Source organism: Mastacembelus armatus, chromosome 11 (genome assembly GCF_900324485.2).
Source record: "Mastacembelus armatus chromosome 11, fMasArm1.2, whole genome shotgun sequence".
Lineage (NCBI taxonomy): Eukaryota > Metazoa > Chordata > Actinopteri > Synbranchiformes > Mastacembelidae > Mastacembelus > Mastacembelus armatus.
In genome coordinates this window covers 20,714,083-20,733,058 of record NC_046643.1, presented here as the reverse complement: position 1 = coordinate 20,733,058, position 18,976 = coordinate 20,714,083, and the positions used below count along the sequence as shown (strand labels likewise).

Genomic DNA, 18,976 nt, shown 5'->3' with positions numbered 1-18,976 from the left:
AACTGCTCTGAGTTCACCTTCATGAAGGAGGTGGAATAAAACCATAAATACTAAACAAATTACAAATATAAATGAAAGTTTGATCAGACAGAAACATTAAAAACAGAATTTAAAATGTCACTTTACAATATTATATTTAGTATTTGTGCAGAAACTTACTTCCAAACTCCAGTCTGGTTCCTCCACCAAAAGTCCACCACAGTGATACAAACTGATTGAGGTGTCGTACAAAAACCTCTCAGTGCAGAGACACGGCTCTCTGAGTCTGAAACAAACAAACTCAACAAAAACAGTCTGTAAAACACAGCTGCTGTTATAAACATGAACTAAAACTGAGCTCCAGAAAACACTCAAATTAATTCATTTGTTGAATATTTAGTAGATTTTTAATGTCTTGAATTCAAACTAAATGTTGCACATGCACCATCATTCATTCATTCGAAACAGATATTTAGGAAAAACATCCACAAAACAAATCAACACATTCCTAATCAATACTGTGATAAAGTGATTGATCCATGAATAATCAGCCTGATCAGAGTGATCCAAGTCCCTGGTGGACTCAGTCAGAACATTTCCATAGAGAGCCACTTTGCATCAGCAGCACCATGCTCCAGTGCTCTGGGACAGTTTATAGTCCTGAGAGTTGAACACTGGATGACTGACAGCTGTCCTTCATGACAACAGAAGCCACAGAAATCCTCCTCATCAAAAACATGACTCTGATCTCCGTCCTCATCTGGACTCTCCTCTGCTGCTGCTTCACAGGTAAAGTCCAGAGAATCCAACTCCTCTCCTCTATGAGCATCCGTCACTGTGAAATGAAGCCGACAAAACCATGAGGCTGCTTTCTGTTTTTGTCTCTGTGTCCTCAGAGTCCAGAGGCCAGGTCACAGTGACTCAGCCTGGAGCAGTGAGCTCTGCTCTGGGAGGCTCTGTCACCATCAGATGTAAGACCAGTCAGGATGTTTATGCTGGGAGTGGTTACCATCGTTTAGCCTGGTACCAACAGAGAGATGGAGAAACTCCTAAACTGCTCATTTACCATGCTAACAATCGAGTATCAGGGACTCCAGATCGTTTTACAGGCAGTGGATCAAACTCTGACTTCACTCTGACCATCAGTGGAGTCCAGGCTGAAGATGCAGCAGTTTATTACTGTCAGAGTTTTCACAGCATCAACAGTCAGTGGGTGTTCACACAGTGAAAAATGGTCGTACAAAAACCTCCCTCAGTCAGACTGAACAGAAACTGAACTGACTGCTGCAGCTGGAAACTACTGCAGAGACTGATACAGTTCACTGAGGACACACACACACACCAACTCATATTTCTATCCTTATTAGGACTCTCATAAGCATAATGAAAACCATAGACCCTAACGATAAAACCAAGTCTTAACCCACAAATAGGTGTCTGAAAAAGTGATAGAAATAAGGTAGAAATACAAACCTACACAAACACGATGAACACTTTGTCTCCAACAGTCACCTCCCACCTCAACAACCTGACAAAGTCCCCAAAATTATTGCTATATGTATACATGGACACATACACAGCTGTGTTTGTCCATACATACGTCAGTGAGATCACAGGCTCCACAGATTTATACACATCTACACCAAGAATCCAGCGTGGTATTTCTTTAGGCATGTTACAGATTTCAAAAGTCCCACATTTGCAGCCAGACAGAGGTAAAGTAAAGTGTGGACTAAGGGCAGGTTGGTGTCAGGAGCTGAGGCCCTGTGCTGAGGTGGGAGAGCTCAGGTATGGGAGGACAATTATCTTGGAGCTGGTGTGTCTGATCCTGGAGTGTTTGTTGTTGTACAGTCAGGATGGTGAACACTCAGGAGGACACTGTAACACTATAACTGAACTGTGTGAAGGTAAAGTTTCTACAGAAATAAAAAGAGAGATCTTCAGATGATTATAAAGTGACATATTTGTCCTTCTGATGTTGCTACATCCTGAGTTTGGATATGTGGATTAGAATGAATGGTTTATTTTGGAAAGCAAATATTGTCTTTTGTCAGATCTTTTGTTCTTTCAGACAGCCCCTGTTCACATTTAAAGATATTTTTATTTGAAAGTAGTTGTTCACTCTTTGTGTGTCTCTATATGCTGATGATATTTGAGTTTATGTTTCCAGTTTCTAAGTTTCCTCAAATATTGTGAAGATTTTTTTCACTGAAACTTATAATGGACATAAGCTTTTAAATATTTTCATGTAAAATAAATTAAACACTACTGCAGAGACTGATACAGTTCACTGACGACACACATACACACACACACACACACACACACACACAGTTCAAATCAACATTTAACAAAAACAGGTCCAATGATCCAAAATGATGTTGATGGAATTTAAACTCTTTTCTCCATGACAGTGTCTCACCATCCTTTCATATCGTAGTATAATCCCATGGTTTTAAGGGATTGGCCAAAGATTCCATCCATCCATCCATCCATCCATCCATCTTCTTCCGCTTATCCGGCGCCGGGTCGCGGGGGCAGTAGCTGAATCACCCAGACTTCCCTCTCCCTGGACACTTCCTCCAGCTCTTCCGGGGGGACACCGAGGCGTTCCCAGGCCAGCTTGGAGACATAGTCACTCCAGCGTGTCCTGGGTCTTCCCTGGGACTTCCTCCCGGTGGGACATGCTCGGAACACCTCCCCAGGGAGGCGCCCAGGAGGCATCCGAAACAGATGCCCGAGCCACCTCAACTGATTCCTCTCGATGCGGAGGAGCAGCGACTCTACTCCGAGCTGCTCCCAGGTGACCGAGCTCCTCACCCTATCTCTAAGGGAGCCCTGTGGAGGAAGCTCATTTCAGCCGCTTGTATCCGCGATCTTGTCCTTTCGGTCATGACCCAGAGCTCATGACCATAGGTGAGAGTAGGAACGTAGATTGACCAGTAAACCGAGAGCTTCGCTTTCTGGCTTAGCTCCTTCTTCACCACAATGGACCGTTACACCGACCGCATTACTGCTGCCGATGCCCCCCCTTGAACCGCCACCTTATTGTGGTGGAGGGGTTTGAGTGCCCATATGATCCTGGGAGCTATGTTGTCCGGGGCTATATGCCCCTGGCAGGGTCTCCCAAGGCAAACAGGTCCTAGGTGACGGACCAGACTAAGGCCGGTTAAGTGACCTCTTATGAAGCAAAACCTGAGGACCGTGACACCCGCAGGAGGATCCATAAGGGGCCGGTGCCTATTGGATCAGGCAGTGGTCGAGGACGGGGACCTCGGCGACCCGATTCCTGGATGCTGAAACTGGCCAAAGAATCAAGATGAGCCAAACTCGGACAGTCAGTGAGAAAATGCCTGCTCATGACCTTTTCCCTCAGCCTCATACTGGATCCCAGCTGTTTCAAGTCCTGTTCCAAGTCCAATATAAAGTCATCAGCAGCAGAAACCTTGATGATTAAAGACCCAAACAGCTCTGCACATACAGCTCATATCCCTACATCAACATATATAGAACTGCAGAGACTGAACCTGCCAAAGCAAATGGGATGACACACTCTCTCTGACTATTAACTCATAAATCAAACAAGCTCAGTGAGACTAAAAGTTCTGTGTGCAGCTTTCAGTCCCATCACATGATCATCCTCAGCACATGGACTTTCCCAGTTGTCACTGAGCTGTGGATGTTCAAATTTCCATTCCTCTGAGCACTTTGGGACAAATGATCCACACTGGCTTCAGAGTCAAAGCATCATTTCACTTTGGCAAACTCATGTCTCAGCTTCACTGAATAATTGTGTCCTTGTTTCAATGATGTTCACGTGTGCTGAGTTTGAATATCTGGATTAGAATTAATGCCTTTATTTTGTAAAGAAAGAGCATCACAGTGTCTGTTGTCAGATCTTTTGTTCTTCCAGACTGACACTGCTCAAATGTAAAAATATTTTTATTTGTAAGTAGTTTTTCACTTTTTGTGTGTCTCTATATGCTGTAGAGGACCGTAGTGAGCGGGAGGGAGTATATAACTGGAGGAGGTCTAAGAGAAGCGGGGAGTTCAAGCTTTTGGAGAGCTTTAAAAGGGAGTAGTAATATTTTATAATGGATTTGAAATTTGACAAGGAGCCAGTGAAGTTGTCTAAGTACCGGGGTGATGGGATCAGAGGATGTGGGCAGATAATTTCTGGAACAGTTGAAGTTTATGGAGGGATTTGTGAAGTAAACCATATAGAAATGAATTACAGTAATCCACCCTGGATCTGACGAGGGCATGTATGAGTGGCAATGCAAGGCAAGGCTAGGCAAATTTATTTATATAGCACAATTCATACACAGAGTAATTCAAAGTGCTTTACAGAAATAAAACACAGGTTAAAAATACATAAGCAAAAATAAAAATAAAAAGGCATGCCACCGCTTTGTCACTATATTTGCCCCTTATGATATCGACTATCGGACCACGCTGACCCATATTTGTGGGTCCCCTACTTTCAGTTTGTCCCATCCCTGATGGACTAAAAGTACCTCAACACAGACTATCTGCGGAGACGATCCTGAGTCCCGGACTCTTACGTCTAGGATCGAGTAGACTACAGCTGGAGGTTCCAAACCCCTTGTTTAAGTCTACGGCTGTTTAGACCCATATTCTAAGGATAACACTAAAGCTCCTGGGTTCCTAACCCCTGAGTCCCTGACCCAATTGGCTTTAGATCGAAGGTTCCTAACCTAATCAACTTAGAGTACTGACCGTGAGTCCGATTGTCTCCCCCAGCTGGACAGAGGTAATGACAAAACAATTTTTAAAAAAAAGAAAAAAGAAATAATAATAAAAAGTTAAAAACTAATATTAGAGGAAACTGAGTGCCGATAGATCGGTTTGGATAAGACACTGTCAGGTTTAGTCAGGTCATATGTTATATGCCACACTAAAAAGAAAGGTTTTTAGTTTGGACTTAAACATTGCCAGAAATGAGGCTTGTCTAACATCATCAGGAAGACTATTCCGGGTTTTAGCTGCATATAACTGAAACACTGCTTCTTCCTGTTTAGTCCTGACTCTGGGCACGAACAGAAGGCCTGTCCCTGATGTTCTCAGAGTTTGAGATGGTTCATATGTCATCAGCATGTCAGAGATGTAATGTCGTGCTGAGCCATGAAGAGACTTATACACAAGCAGTGCAGTTTTGAAGTCTATTCTCTGAGAGACAGGAAGCCAGTGCAAAGATCTGAGAACAGGAGTAATGCGGTTGTACTTCCTGGTTCTAGTCAGGACCTGAGCAGCGTTCTGAATGTACTGTAGCTGCCTTACAGCTCGTTTTGAGAGCCCCGTGAACAGGCCGTTACAGTAATCTAACCTGCTGGAGATGAAAGCATGGATGAGTCTTTCCAAGTCTGGTTTAGACATGATCCCTTTGATTCTGGCAATGTTTTTGAGATGGTAAAATGCTGACGATGTTATCGATTTAATGTGGCTGTTAAAATTCAAGTCTGAGTCCATGATTACCCCTAGATGTCAAACCTGATTTTGAGATTTTAGAGAAAGAGACTCGAGGTGACTGCTGACACTTTCTCTTTGTTTCTGAGGCCCAAAGATGATTATTTCAGTCTTGTCACTGTTTATTTGGAGAGAGTTGTTTTGCATCCACAGAGTGATCTGTTCAATACAGCTGCACAGTGAATCGACTGGTCCATATTCACCAGCTGTGAGTGAAATGTAAATCTGAGTGTCATCTGCATAGTTATGGTAGGACATATTATTGCTGCGTATTAACTGACCTAAAAGAAACATGTAAAGATTGAACAAAAGGGGTCCCAAGATGGACCCTTGGGGGACCCCACATGTCAACACCATTTGGTCTGAGACACAGTTACCAACTTCAATGAAATACTTCCTGTCTTCAAGATAGAACTTAAACCATTTAAGGGTAGTACCAGAGATGCCTATCCAGTCCTCTAAACCTTTGTAATAGGATCACATGGTCCACTGTGTCAGAAGCAGCTCTTAGATCCAGCAGTACCAAGACAGAGACTCTGCCAGCATCAGTGTTCAGACTAATGTCATTTGTCACCTTGATGAGGGCAGTTTCAGTGCTGTGATGGGGCCTAAAACCTAACTGAAAATCATCAAAGCAGTTGTTTAGCATGAGAAAGTCAGTAAGTTGTTGGTAAACAACTTTTTCAATGATTTTGCCTAAAAACTGCAGGTTTGATATGGGCCGGTAGTTGTTCAGCACCATGGCATCGAGACTGCTCTTCTTCAGGAGAGGCTTGATGACAGCAATTTTCAAGGCCCTTGGAAATGTTCCAGACTGTAATGAGTTATTAACTAATTGAGTGAGTTGTGGTAACAAACTGCTTAGTACTGATTTCAGAAATTTAGTGGGTAAAACATCAAGGCAACAGGTGGATGAGCTCAGACTTGAGATGGTCTCTTCAACTGTTATGTCATTTACAGGTGTAAAGTGTGTCAGTTCTACCAAGTGTTTCCTGGATGGCTGCAGAGTTGGTATCTGCCTTGTGCAATTTATTGTTTGCTTAATACCCTGAATCTTGTCATTAAAAAATGCAAATTTATTACATTTAGATGTTGAAATTAGTTCCAATGGCAATGGAGATGGAGGGTTTGTCAACCTACCTACTGTAGCAAACAGGACACGTGAGTTGTTACTACTGTTGTTGATGATTTCAGAAAAATACATTTCTCTCTTTCTATGTAGAGTTTCATTGAACACACACAACATCTGCTTATAAATGTCATAATGAACCTGGAGCTTTGATTTACGCCATCTTCGTTCGGCCTTCCGGCACTCCCTTTTCTGTGCCCTGACCGAGTCATCATTTCTCCACGGTGGCTTTTCCCTGTTCCTGATTAATTTATCCTTAACAGGAGCAATCACATCTATGACATTTAGAACACTTGAAGTATATGAATTCAACAAATCTTCAACATGAGAGAAAGTGGTATTTTCAAACCTAATCATCTCCATAAACAGTGTCCTGGTGTTATCATTTATGTGTCTTTTCTGAACAAGTGTAGGTCCAGTTGCATCTTTGGGAATTATGGACAAATCAAAAAAGCCACAAAAATGATCAGACAAAGCAACATCAATCACAGTGATATTAGAAGTGTTAACACCCTTAGTAATGACAAGGTCCAGAGTGTGATCTCTGGTATGGGTCAGCTCCCTAACGTGCTGACTAAGGCCATACGTTTCAAGGACGGCAGAAAGTTCTTTGGCATATCTGTCACAGGCCTTATCCATGTGAACATTAAAATCACCTGTAATAACCAAACAGTCAAACTCTGTGAAGACAACTGAAAGCAGTAAATTCATCAATAAAATTTTGACAGCATTGGGGAGGCTTGTAAATGATTAAAAAAAAGTACAGAGGGAGATAATTTTTGCTCCATTTTAAAAGATACATACTCAAATGATAAGAACTCCCCAAATGACAACCTATGGGTAACCATATTATCCCTAAAAAAGGCACAGACGCCACCACCCTTTTTGTTTTCTCGTGTTTATGATAGAAATGTAAAATTAGGTGGGGTGGATTCAATAAGAACTACATTTGCTGTCCTGCTATCTAACCATGTTTCTGTTAAAAACATAAAATCAAGATTGTAAGAGGAGATAAAATTATTGTTTAAAAATGACTTGTTACATAAAGATCTTGTCAGGATCCGTGTTTTTGAGTTCCTGTTATGCTTTTATTTTGTAGTTCCTTTAGGATATGGTTTTGTTTTCCCTTGTTTCACTTTACTTTGACCCAATTAGTTGATTGTTTGCACCCTTGCCTCGTTTGTGTTCCTTCCCTTCTTATACGTTGGTTCAGTCTTTGTTTGTTTGCTAGGTCATCTGCCCTGATATGTGGTTGTCTCCCCTCGCATGTTTTCACTTGCCAGTACTGCCAGATCTGCCGTCTGCCTTTGTTCTCCTGGGTTTGAGTTAAGTTTGTTGCCTCTGTTTGTATGTGCTCTTCACAATGTCTCGTTTTCTTATTAGCTCGCTACATGTCTAGTTCCTCTTGTTTCTGCTTTGTCTCCCTAGTGTTTAAGTTTGCCTTGTTCATGTCCTAGTCTTGTCTTGTGTCTCTTGCGTGGTTCCTACTCTGCTTGTTTGTTGTGTAAGCCTGGTGTGTCCCCGAGATGTGTGTGATCCCAGGCCTTTGACCCTGTGTTGTCTGTGTAAGCCTGGTGTGTCCCCGAGGTGTGTGTGATCCCAGGCCTTCGACCCTTGTTTATTGTGTAAGCCTGGTGTATCCTCGAGGTGTGTGTGATCCCAGGCCTTTGACCCTTGTTTATTGTGTAAGCCTGGTGTGTCCCCGAGGTATGTGTGATCCCAGACCTTTGACCCTTGTCTTTTGTGTGAGTCTGGTGTGTCCCCGTGGTGTGTGTGACCCCAGACCTGTGACCATGTTTGTTTCCCCTTGGTATGTGTGACCTTGACCCTCTTGTCTCGTCTCCTTGGTTTGTGTTGTGTCGACCTTTGACCTATGTACCTGTGTCCCTTTAGTTCTCTATGTTCATGCTTTGACTTCCTTGAGTTCTATTTAAAATAAAGTTTCATTTGAACCTTGAGTACCAGAGTGGGCAATCCTTGGTCCGAACTTCTAACCCCCCTGCACCAACTCTGACAGATCTGACACTGAGCACTGCAAGTTTCAAATTTGTTTGAGTAGGACCTGAAACTATCTGTCTGCAAAAGATTTGAATTAGATTTCTCTGATTGGACAGTCTAACTGTCCCTCTTTTAGCCACTCTGTGTGTTTTGACTGGAGCTATAGCACTAGGGGAGAGTGTTCTCATACATGGAAACACAACTGATTTGATGATCAGATCTATATTAGTCTGGAAATATTGAAACACTCAACATTAAACAAAACCAGTGACCATATCAGGAAAAAGATAAAAAGAGAGAGTTTCACAATGAGACAGTATCAGAATAAAATCAGTAGAGGAGTCCAGGAGGCAGGTCAGGACTATGAACACTGGTCTCTCCTCAGTTTTACTGTGACAGGACTCTGGGAGCCCTCAGGGGCCTCACACTTCACATTTCCATAGACAGCCACTTTGCATCAGCAGCACCATGCTCCAGTGCTCTGGGACAGTTTATAGTCCTGAGAGTTGAACACTGGATGACTGACAGCTGTCCTTCATGACAACAGAAGCCACAGAAATCCTCCTCATCAAAAACATGACTCTGATCTCCGTCCTCATCTGGACTCTCCTCTGCTGCTGCTTCACAGGTAAAGTCCAGAGAATCCAACTCCTCTCCTCTATGAACATCCGTCGCTGTGAAATGAAGCCGACAAAACCATGAGGCTGCTTTATGTTTTTGTCTCTGTGTCCTCAGAGTCCAGAGGCCAGGTCACAGTGACTCAGCCTGGAGCAGTGAGCTCTGCTCTGGGAGGAGACGTCACCATCAGATGTAAGACCAGTCAGAATGTTTATACTTCAGGCGGTTATGTTAATGGTGGGAACTATTTAGCCTGGTACCAACAGAGAGATGGAGAAAGTCCGAAACTGCTCATTTACCGGGCTAGCACTCGAGAATCAGGCATTCCAGGTCGTTTTACAGGCAGTGGATCAAAGTCTGACTTCACTCTGACCATCAGTGGAGTCCAGGCTGAAGATGCAGCAGTTTATTACTGTCAGAGTGCTCACTCCATCAACAGTCAGTTTGTGTTCACACAGTGAAAAATGGTCGTACAAAAACCTCCCTCAGTCAGATTGAACAGAAACTGAACTGACTGCTGCAGCGGGAAACTACTGCAGAGACTGATACAGTTCACTGAGGACACACACACACACACACATACACACACACACACACACACACACACACACACACACACCAACTCATATTTCTATCCTTATTAGGACTCTCATAGACATAATGCAAACCATACACCCTAACCCTAAAACCAAGTCTTAACCCTCAAATAGGTGTCTGAAAAAGTGGTAGAAATAAGGTAGAAATACAAACCTACACAAACACATGATGATCACTTTGTCTCCAACAGTTTTTCTGCTGAACTTCCAACAGTCACCTCCCACCACCTCAACAACCTGACAAAGTCCCTAAAATTGTTGCTATATGTATACATGGACACATACACAGCTGTATGTCAGTGAGATCACATGCTCCACAGATTTATGCACATCTACACCAAGAATCCAGTGTGGTATTTCTTTAAGCACGTTAAAAGTCCCACATTTGCAGCCAGACAGAAGTAAAGTAAAGTGTGGACTGAGGGCAGGTTGGTGTCAGGAGCTGAGGCCCTGTGCTGAGGTGGGAGAGCTCAGATGGGAGAGCTCAGGTAGGGGAGGACTATTATCTTGGAGCTGGTGTGTCTGATCCTGGAGTGTTTGTTGTTGTTGGATACAGTCATGATGGTGAACACACAGGAGGACACTGTAACACTGTAACTGAACTTTGTGAAGGTAAAGATTCTACAGAAATAAAAATAGAGATCTTAAGATGATTATAAAGTGACGTAATTGTTCTTGTGATGTTGATACATCCTGAGTTTGGATATCTGGATTAGAATGAATGGTTTATTTTGGAAAGCAAATATTGTCTTTTGTCAGATCTTTTGTTCTTTCAGACAGCCCCTGTTCACATGTGAAGATATTTTTATCTGAAAGTAGTTTTTCACTCTTTGTGTGTCTCTGTATGCTGATGATATTTGAGTTTATATTTCCAATTTCTAAGTTTCCTCAGACACTAAATATTTGTTTCTTCAGAAAATTAAGAAGGATATAAACTTTTAATTGCACAAAAGTTAATTAAACATAACTATTACTCTCATCCGGGCTACAAAAGTAAAATTTTGATGAGAGCAATGAATGAACGTGATGAATAAATAAAAGGTTAAAGTGCAAATAGTTCAAATGATACATCATAAAAACAGTTTGTAAAACACGGCTGCTGATATAAACATGAACTAAAACTGAGCTCCAGAAAACACCCAAATTAAGCCTCAAGCTGTATCGGGTCTACAGAGTGTGCAAGTGAGTGTAGACTAGAAAGAAGGGACTACAGGGCCCCAGTCCCAAGGCAGCTACCCCCAAAGCTTTACCTGCTGAGAGTGAAGTACTCTGTTTTTCTCATCCTCAGAGACTTTAATAAAGCACACTTGAGCCACGAACTGCCCAATTTCAAGCAGCACATCAAGTGCCCCACCAGAGAGGTCAATATTCTCACGGACTCTGTTACATCTTACATCAGTTTCTGTGAGGACATGTGCATTCCCACCCGGACCTTCTTAACATACGACAACGACAAACTGTGGTTCTCTGGAAAACTCAGACAGCTTCATAAAGCCAAAGGGGATGCCTACAGAAGTGGTGATCGGGTCTTGTATAATCAGGCCAGGAACACACTGAATAAGGAGATCAGAGCAGCTAAGAGGAGCTACTCCAAAAAGCTGGAAAACCAGTTTACAGCTAACGACTCTGCTTCAGTGTGGAGAGGCCTGAGGACAATAACCAACTATAAGACTCCATCCCCCTCCTCAATAGGCAATCAAACGCTGGTGAACGATCTGAATGAGTTCTATTACAGATTTGAATCACCCCCCACCCGCTCTGATTGTCCTTCAGAGCAACCATTAACACCTCCAACCATCAATCCCCTCTCCTCCGCTCTGATACTTTAGACCAGTGTGGACGATATGTGTCGGCTCTTCAGGAAGCAGAAGAGAAGGAAAGCACCAGGACCAGATGGGGTTTCAACAACATGCCTCAGAACCTGTGCTGACCAGCTGGCTCCCATCTTCTCTCTGATCTTCAACAGATCACTGGAGCTGTGTGAAGTCCCTGCATGCTTCAAACGCTCCACCATCATTCCCATCCCCAAGAAGCCAAAAATCACGGGACTCAATGACTACAGACCAGTGGCTCTGACATCTGTGGTCATGAAGTCCTTTGAAAGACTGATGTTGGCCCACCTGAAGAACATCACTGGACCCTTCCTGGACCCCCTGCAGTTTGCCTACCGATCCAATCGGTCCGTGGATGATGCAGTCAATATGGGGCTGCACTACATCCTGCAACATCTGGACAAACCAGGGACTTATGTAAGGATTCTGTTTGTGGACTTCAGCTCGGCATTCAACAGCATTATTCCATCACTCCTCCAGAATAAACTCTCCCAGCTCTCTGTTCCTGACTCTACCTGTCAGTGGATTACAAGCTTCCTGACGGATAGGCAACAGCTAATGAGGATGGGGAAATTTACTTCTGGCTCCCGCATCACCAGCACCGGCGCCCCCCAGGGGTGTGTTCTCTCCCCACTGCTCTTCTCCCTCTACACAAACGACTGCACCTCCTGTGACTCCTCTGTGAAACTCCTGAAGTTTGCAGATGATGCCACTGTCATTGGTCTCATCCAGGACGGTGAAGAGTCTGCATACAGACAGGAGGTGGAGCAGCTGGCTTGCTGGTGCAGTCACAACAACTTGGAGCTAAACACGCTCAAAACAGTGGAGATGGTTGTGGACTTCAGGAGAAATGCCCCCACCCACCCCCCTCTCACCATTATGAACAGCACTGTGGCACTAGTGGAGTCATTCAGGTTCCTGGGCACCACCATCTCTCAGGACCTGAAGTGGAACTTCCACATCGACTCCATCACGAAGAAGGCCCAGCAGAGGTTGTACTTCCTGCGCCAGCTGAAGAAGTTCAAACTTCCACAGACGCTGCTGACCCAGTTCTACTCGGTGGTCATCGAGTCTATCCTGTGCTCCTCCATCACTGTCTGGTTTAGTTCCGCCTCTAAATCAGACATCCAAAGACTTCAGAGGACAGTTTGGACTGCTGAGAAGATCATAGGTGTTACCCTACCCACCCTCCAAGTCCTGTTCCCCTCCAGAGTGAGAAAAAGAGCTCAGAAAATCACTCTGTACGCCACCCACCCGAGCCACCACCTCTTCCAGCTCTTACCCTCTGGCCAGCGCTTCAGAGCTCCAAACATCAAGACAGCCCGGCACAAAAGAAGCTTCTTCACTCAGGCCATCCAACTTTTAAACTCGTAGCTCTCCACCATTCCCTTCCACCACCTGCACTATGACACTGGCACCTTTTTGCTCTTTGCACACCAATTAGTTCTTGGACTCTGAACATCAGGGACAGGCCTTCTGTTCGTGCCCAGAGTCAGGAATAAACAAGGAGAAGCAGCGTTTCAGTCTTATGCAGCTAAAACCAGGAATAGTCTTCCTGATGATGTTAGACAGGCCTCATCTCTGGCAATGTTTAAGTCCAAGCTAAAAACTTTTCTTTATAGTTCAGCATATGACAACTGAAAGTGTTTTATCCTGTAATTTCATTTAAAGTTCATTTTGTACTAATTGCTGTTTCTTTTCTTTCGAATGTATTTTAAACTTGTCTTTTATTTCTGTAAAGCATTTTGAATCACTCTGTGTATGAACTGTACTATATAAATTAACTTGACTTGCCTTACTGCAGAGATTGAACCTGCCAAAGCAAATGGGATGACACACTCTCTCTGACTATTAACTCAGAAATCAAACAAGCTCAGTGAGACTAAAAGTTCTGTGTGCAGCTTTCAGTCCCATCACATGATCATCCTCAGCACATGGACTTTCCCAGTTGTCACTGAGCTGTGGATGTTCAAATTTCCATTCCTCTGAGCATTTTGGGACAAATGATCCACACTGGCTTCAGAGTCAAAGCATCATTTCACTTTGGCAAACTCATGTCTCAGCTTCACTTGGTGAAATCTCCACCTTACAAACACACAAACATGTCACAGCTGTTTTCACATCAATCTACAAAGAAGTGGACGAGTTCACTGCCAGACTGTTTGATCCTGTACATGTGAATATGCAGCAGTGAGGAGGAAGCAGGCTGCCATGGTGAGGGCAGCTGCAGCTGACTGACTCTGTGTGTTTGCATATGTGTCCAGCCTCTGTGCTCCAGACGTTAAGAGGCCAGTGTTGATCAGTGGCCGTCCAGGCCTTTCAGAGCCACCCACACGCCGTCAGCACCATGATGATGATGAGGATGTCTCTGACTCTACTGCTGGCCACCCTGGGGCTCCTGGTTCAGGGTGAGACTCTCTTCTGAAAACTTTGCTTCAGGATGCAGCCAGGTTCACCACAATGATGTTCTGCTCTGATGGAGAAACGCTGACACGAGCAACACTGAGCTTCTTCCATCTATTGTCCACATGTTAAAGAAATGATCCTCTTCTGTTTGTATGATGATCGTCTTTCTCCAAGCTGGACTGGTCTCAGTAAGCCTTCTCCTCTTGTTCATGTTTTCCAGGTTCATCAGGACAAATCACCCTGACTCAGTCTCGTGGATCGCAGTCTGTTGTTCCAGGACAGACTGTCAACATCAGATGTCAAGCCACTTCATATGTTAGTGATGATTTGCAGTGGTACCTTCAGAAACCTGGAGAAGCTCCTAAACTCCTGATTTATAATGCTGCATCACGTTTTTCTGGAGTTTCTGATCGTTTTAGTGGGAGTCAGTCTGGGACTGACTTCACTCTGACCATCAGTAGAGTTCAGGCTGAAGATGCAGGAGTTTATTACTGTCAGCAGGATTACAGCAGACCGTTCACACAGTGAAACAACGTCGTACAAAAACCTCCCTCAGCTGCAGAGGAACTGATCTGACTCCATAGCTGCACTAAACCTCAAACATCAAAATATGCGGTTTAGCATCAAAATATATTTGACATCAATTTTAATTATTTTATGACTTTTAATTCATCCAACACATAATTTAGTAACTAGTTAAAGCAGAGTCAAAATACTCATTAATCCCGACATTACACTAAAAAAAATTAATTAATTGAACAGTGAACAGGAAAACAATTCAGATAAATTAATTGACCCACTATAGACCATGTTGACATATTTTATTTTTATGTTTTTAACTCCTTATGAATAATGAAAAAGCTAATTTGTTGCAGTTTAAAGTTTGCATAGTAAATGTTTTATATACAACATTATTATTGAACTACAGATTCATATTGTTGTTGTTTTTCTGTTGGTTTTCTGTCCAACAGATTCAGATGTTCCTCTGTCTCCAACATCAGTGAAGGACAAGTTTCCATAAAAATAAAAAACTAGAAATCGTCTCTAAATTGATTTAAATGTTTCAATGATGTTCACGTTTGCTGAGTTTGAATATCTGGATTTGAATTAATGCCTTTATTTTGTAAAGAAAGAGCATCACAGTGTCTGTTGTCAGCTCTTTTGTTCTTTCAGACTGACACTGCTCAAATGTAAAAATAGTTTCATTTGAAAGTAGTTTTTCACTTTTTGTGTGTCTCGATATGCTGATGATATTTGACTTTATATGTCCAATTTCTACATTTCCTCAGACACTGAATCTTTGTTACCACAGAAAATTAAGGACATAAATATTTAATTGCACATAAGTAAATTAAACATATCTATTACTATCATTTGGGCTAAAAAAGTAAAATATTGATGCGAGCAATGAATGAACGTAATGAATAAATAAAAATAATTCAAATAAAAACAGTCTGTAAAACACAGGTGCTGTTATAAACATGAACTAAAACTGAGCTCCAGAAAACACCCAAATTAATTCATTTGTTGAATATTTATTAGATTTTTAACGTCTTGAATTCAAACTAAATGTTGCACATGCACCATCATTCATTCATTCAAAACAGATATTTAGGAAAAACATCCACAAAACAAATCAACACATTCCTTAACTATAATGTGATAAAGTGATTGATCCATGAATAATCAGCCTGATCAGAGTGATCCAAGTCCCTGTTGATCCAAGTCAGAACATTTCCATAGAGAGCCACTTTGCATCAGCAGCACCATGCTCCAGTGCTCTGGGACAGTTTATAGTCCTGAGAGTTGAACACTGGATGACTGACAGCTGTCCTTCATGACAACAGAAGCCACAGAAATCCTCCTCATCAAAAACATGACTCTGATCTCAGTCCTCATCTGGACTCTCCTCTGCTGCTGCTTCACAGGTAAAGTCCAGAGAATCCAACTCCTCTCCTCTATGAACATCCGTCGCTGTGAAATGAAGCCGACAAAACCATGAGGCTGCTTTATGTTTTTGTCTCTGTGTCCTCAGAGTCCAGAGGCCAGGTCACAGTGACTCAACCTGGAGCAGTGAGCTCTGCTCTGGGAGGCTCCGTCACCATCAGATGTAAGACCAGTCAGAATGTTCATGGTGGGAGCTATTTACACTGGTACCAACAGAGAGATGGAGAAACTCCTAAACTGCTCATTTACTTGGCTAGCAGTCGAGCATCAGGGACTCCAGGTCGTTTTACAGGCAGTGGATCAAACTCTGACTTCACTCTGACCATCAGTGGAGTCCAGGCTGAAGATGCAGCAGTTTATTACTGTCAGAGTTATCATGAGATCCGCAGTCAGTACGTGTTCACACAGTGAAAAATGGTCGTACAAAAACCTCCCTCAGTCAGACTGAACAGAAACTGAACTGACTACTGCAGCTGGAAACTACTGCAGAGACTGATACAGTTCACTGACACACATCAGTTAAACAGAGTCTATAGAAATTAATGCAACTTATTTTTATGTATATAAAAATAAGTGGTATATATATCCTGTCAAAGACATCTCAAGATATTTAACAAAATGAGACAATACAATTTAAAACAAAATTAAAAGTTAATTCACTGCATAAAAAAACAATAGTAGCAACAATAAAAGAAAAACAACATGCAGGTGTAAAAATGATTATCCACATTCAAAGTCCCCACTCATCAAGTACAGTAAGGAGACTTATTTCAAAGCCTGAGAAAACGGGAACCTTTTAGACTCTAAATCTATGGGGAGGTTATTCCAAGGTTTAGTTGCATAATAGTTAAAAGTAGCTTCCTCATGCTTCGCTCTGGTCTTCAGGTTAATTAGCAAATTATGATTCTGTGATCTCAGGCTTCGTTTTCACGTTTTTCACTGGGACATACTACTTTGTTTACAAATACATTGACTTCAGCTTTTTTCCTTCATCAGCTGGAGAGAGTTTGATTTCATCCATAAATTTATGCAAGAACATTCATAAATGGTTTAGCAAGGCATTACCAATCACTGAGAAGGAAAGATAGATCTCAGTATCATTAGCATGATTGTGGAATTCAACATTATATTCACCAATGATGGAAGCTATAAAGGTTAAAAAGAACCCAAAGTATTAAACTCTGTGGGACCCCATACGCCAAACTGATGGAAGAGGAATTATAACGAGCAAGAGAGGCAAAATATTTTCTATCTTGAAGATATGATTTGAACCTGTTCAGTACCATCCCCATAAACAAACCGAGTTCTGACTGAGTCCAACAGGGACTTGGATCACTCTGATCAGGCTGATTATTAATGGATCAGTCACTATAACACATTATTGATAAGGAATGTGTTGATTTGTTTGGTGGATTTCTTTCCTAAATATCTGTTTTGAATGAATGAATGATGGTGCATGTGCAACATATAGTTTTAAATCAAGACATTAAAAATCTAATAAATATTCAACAAATGAGTAAAGGTGTGGAGATAATCTTCACCTTGTCAAGTTTTTAAAGGCATAAAAGTAATAAAATATAATGAAATGTTTTGTATTGATTCCCCATCACCATACTGTCCTCTTGATACAGAATTTTCATTGTGTGTAATTTATTTTACATGCATGTATTTAAATTTATGTCCATTATAAGTTTCTGTGAAAAAAATCTTGAGAATGTTTGATAAAACTTAGAAATTGGAAATATAAACTCAAATATCATCAGCATATAGAGACACACAAAGAGTGAAAACTACTTTCAGATAAAAGTATCTTCACATGTGAACAGGGGCTGTCTGAAAGAAAAAAGATCTGACAAAAGACAATATTTGCTTTCCAAAATAAACCATTGATTCTAATCCAGATATCCAAACTTAGGATGCATCAACATCACAAGGACAATTACGTCACTTTATAATCATCTTAAGATCTCTATTTTCATTTCTGTAGAAACTTTACCTTCACACAGTTCAGTTACAGTGTTACAGTGTCCTCCTGTGTGTTCACCATCCTGACTGTATCCAACAACAACAAACACTCCAGGATCAGACACACCAGCTCCAAGATAATAGTCCTCCCATACTTGAGCTCTCCCACCTCAGAACAGGGCCTCAGCTCCTGAAACCAACCTCCCCTCAGTCCACACTTTACCTCTGTCTGGCTGCAAATGTGGGACTTTGAAATCTGTAACATGCCTAAAGAAATACCACGCTGGATTCTTGTTGTAGATGTGTATAAATCTGTGCCTGGAGCAGTGAGCTCTGCTCTGGGAGGCTCCGTCACCATCAGATGTAAGACCAGTCAGAATGTTTATGTTTGGAGCAGTTACCACTAATTACACTGGTATCAACAGAGAGATGGAGAAACTCCTAAACCGCTCATTTATGCTGCTAACAATCGAGCATCAGGGACTCCAGATCGTCTTATAGGCAGTGGATCAAACTCTGACTTCACTCTGACCATCAGTGGAGTCCAGGCTGAAGATGCAGCAGTTTATTACTGTCAGAGTTATCACTGGTTAAACAGTCAGGATGTGTTCACACAGTGAAAAATGCTCATACAAAAACCTCCCTCAGTCAGACTGAACAGAAACTGAACTGACTGCTGCAGCTGGAAACTACTGCAGAGACTGATACAGTTCACTGAGGGGACACACACACCAAGTCATATCCACAGATGTATACACATCTACACCAAGAATCCAGTGTGGTATTTCTTTAGGCATCTTACAGATTTCAAAGTCCCACATTTGCAGCCAGACAGAAGTAAAGTAAAGTGTGGACTGAGGGCAGGTTGGTGTCAGGAGCTGAGGCCCTGTGCTGAGGTGGGAGAGCTCAGGTATGGGAGGACTATTATCTTGGAGCTGGTGTGTCTGATCCTGGAGTGTTTGTCGCTGTTGGATACAGTCAGGATGGTGAACACACAGGAGGACACTGTAACACTGTAA

At 42.2% G+C, this 18,976-nt stretch overlaps 3 gene segments (V, D, J or C); all 3 read left to right on the top strand.

Moving 5' to 3' along the window:
• Positions 1-716: 716 nt before the first annotated feature.
• LOC113126901 (Ig kappa chain V region 3547-like) lies at positions 717-1,195 on the top strand (the record flags this gene model as incomplete). The annotated part of the segment is given in 2 exon segments: positions 717-768; positions 876-1,195. Coding segments are annotated over 2 exon segments (372 nt in total), but the record flags the coding sequence as incomplete, so codon positions are not given.
• Positions 1,196-9,169: 7,974 nt separating this feature from the next.
• On the top strand, positions 9,170-9,672 carry LOC113126320 (Ig kappa chain V region 3381-like). The segment is given in 2 exon segments: positions 9,170-9,221; positions 9,329-9,672. Coding segments are annotated over 2 exon segments (396 nt in total).
• Positions 9,673-15,921: 6,249 nt separating this feature from the next.
• LOC113126319 (Ig kappa chain V region K-25-like) lies at positions 15,922-16,403 on the top strand. The segment is given in 2 exon segments: positions 15,922-15,973; positions 16,081-16,403. Coding segments are annotated over 2 exon segments (375 nt in total).
• The last annotated feature ends 2,573 nt before the right edge of the window (positions 16,404-18,976 follow it).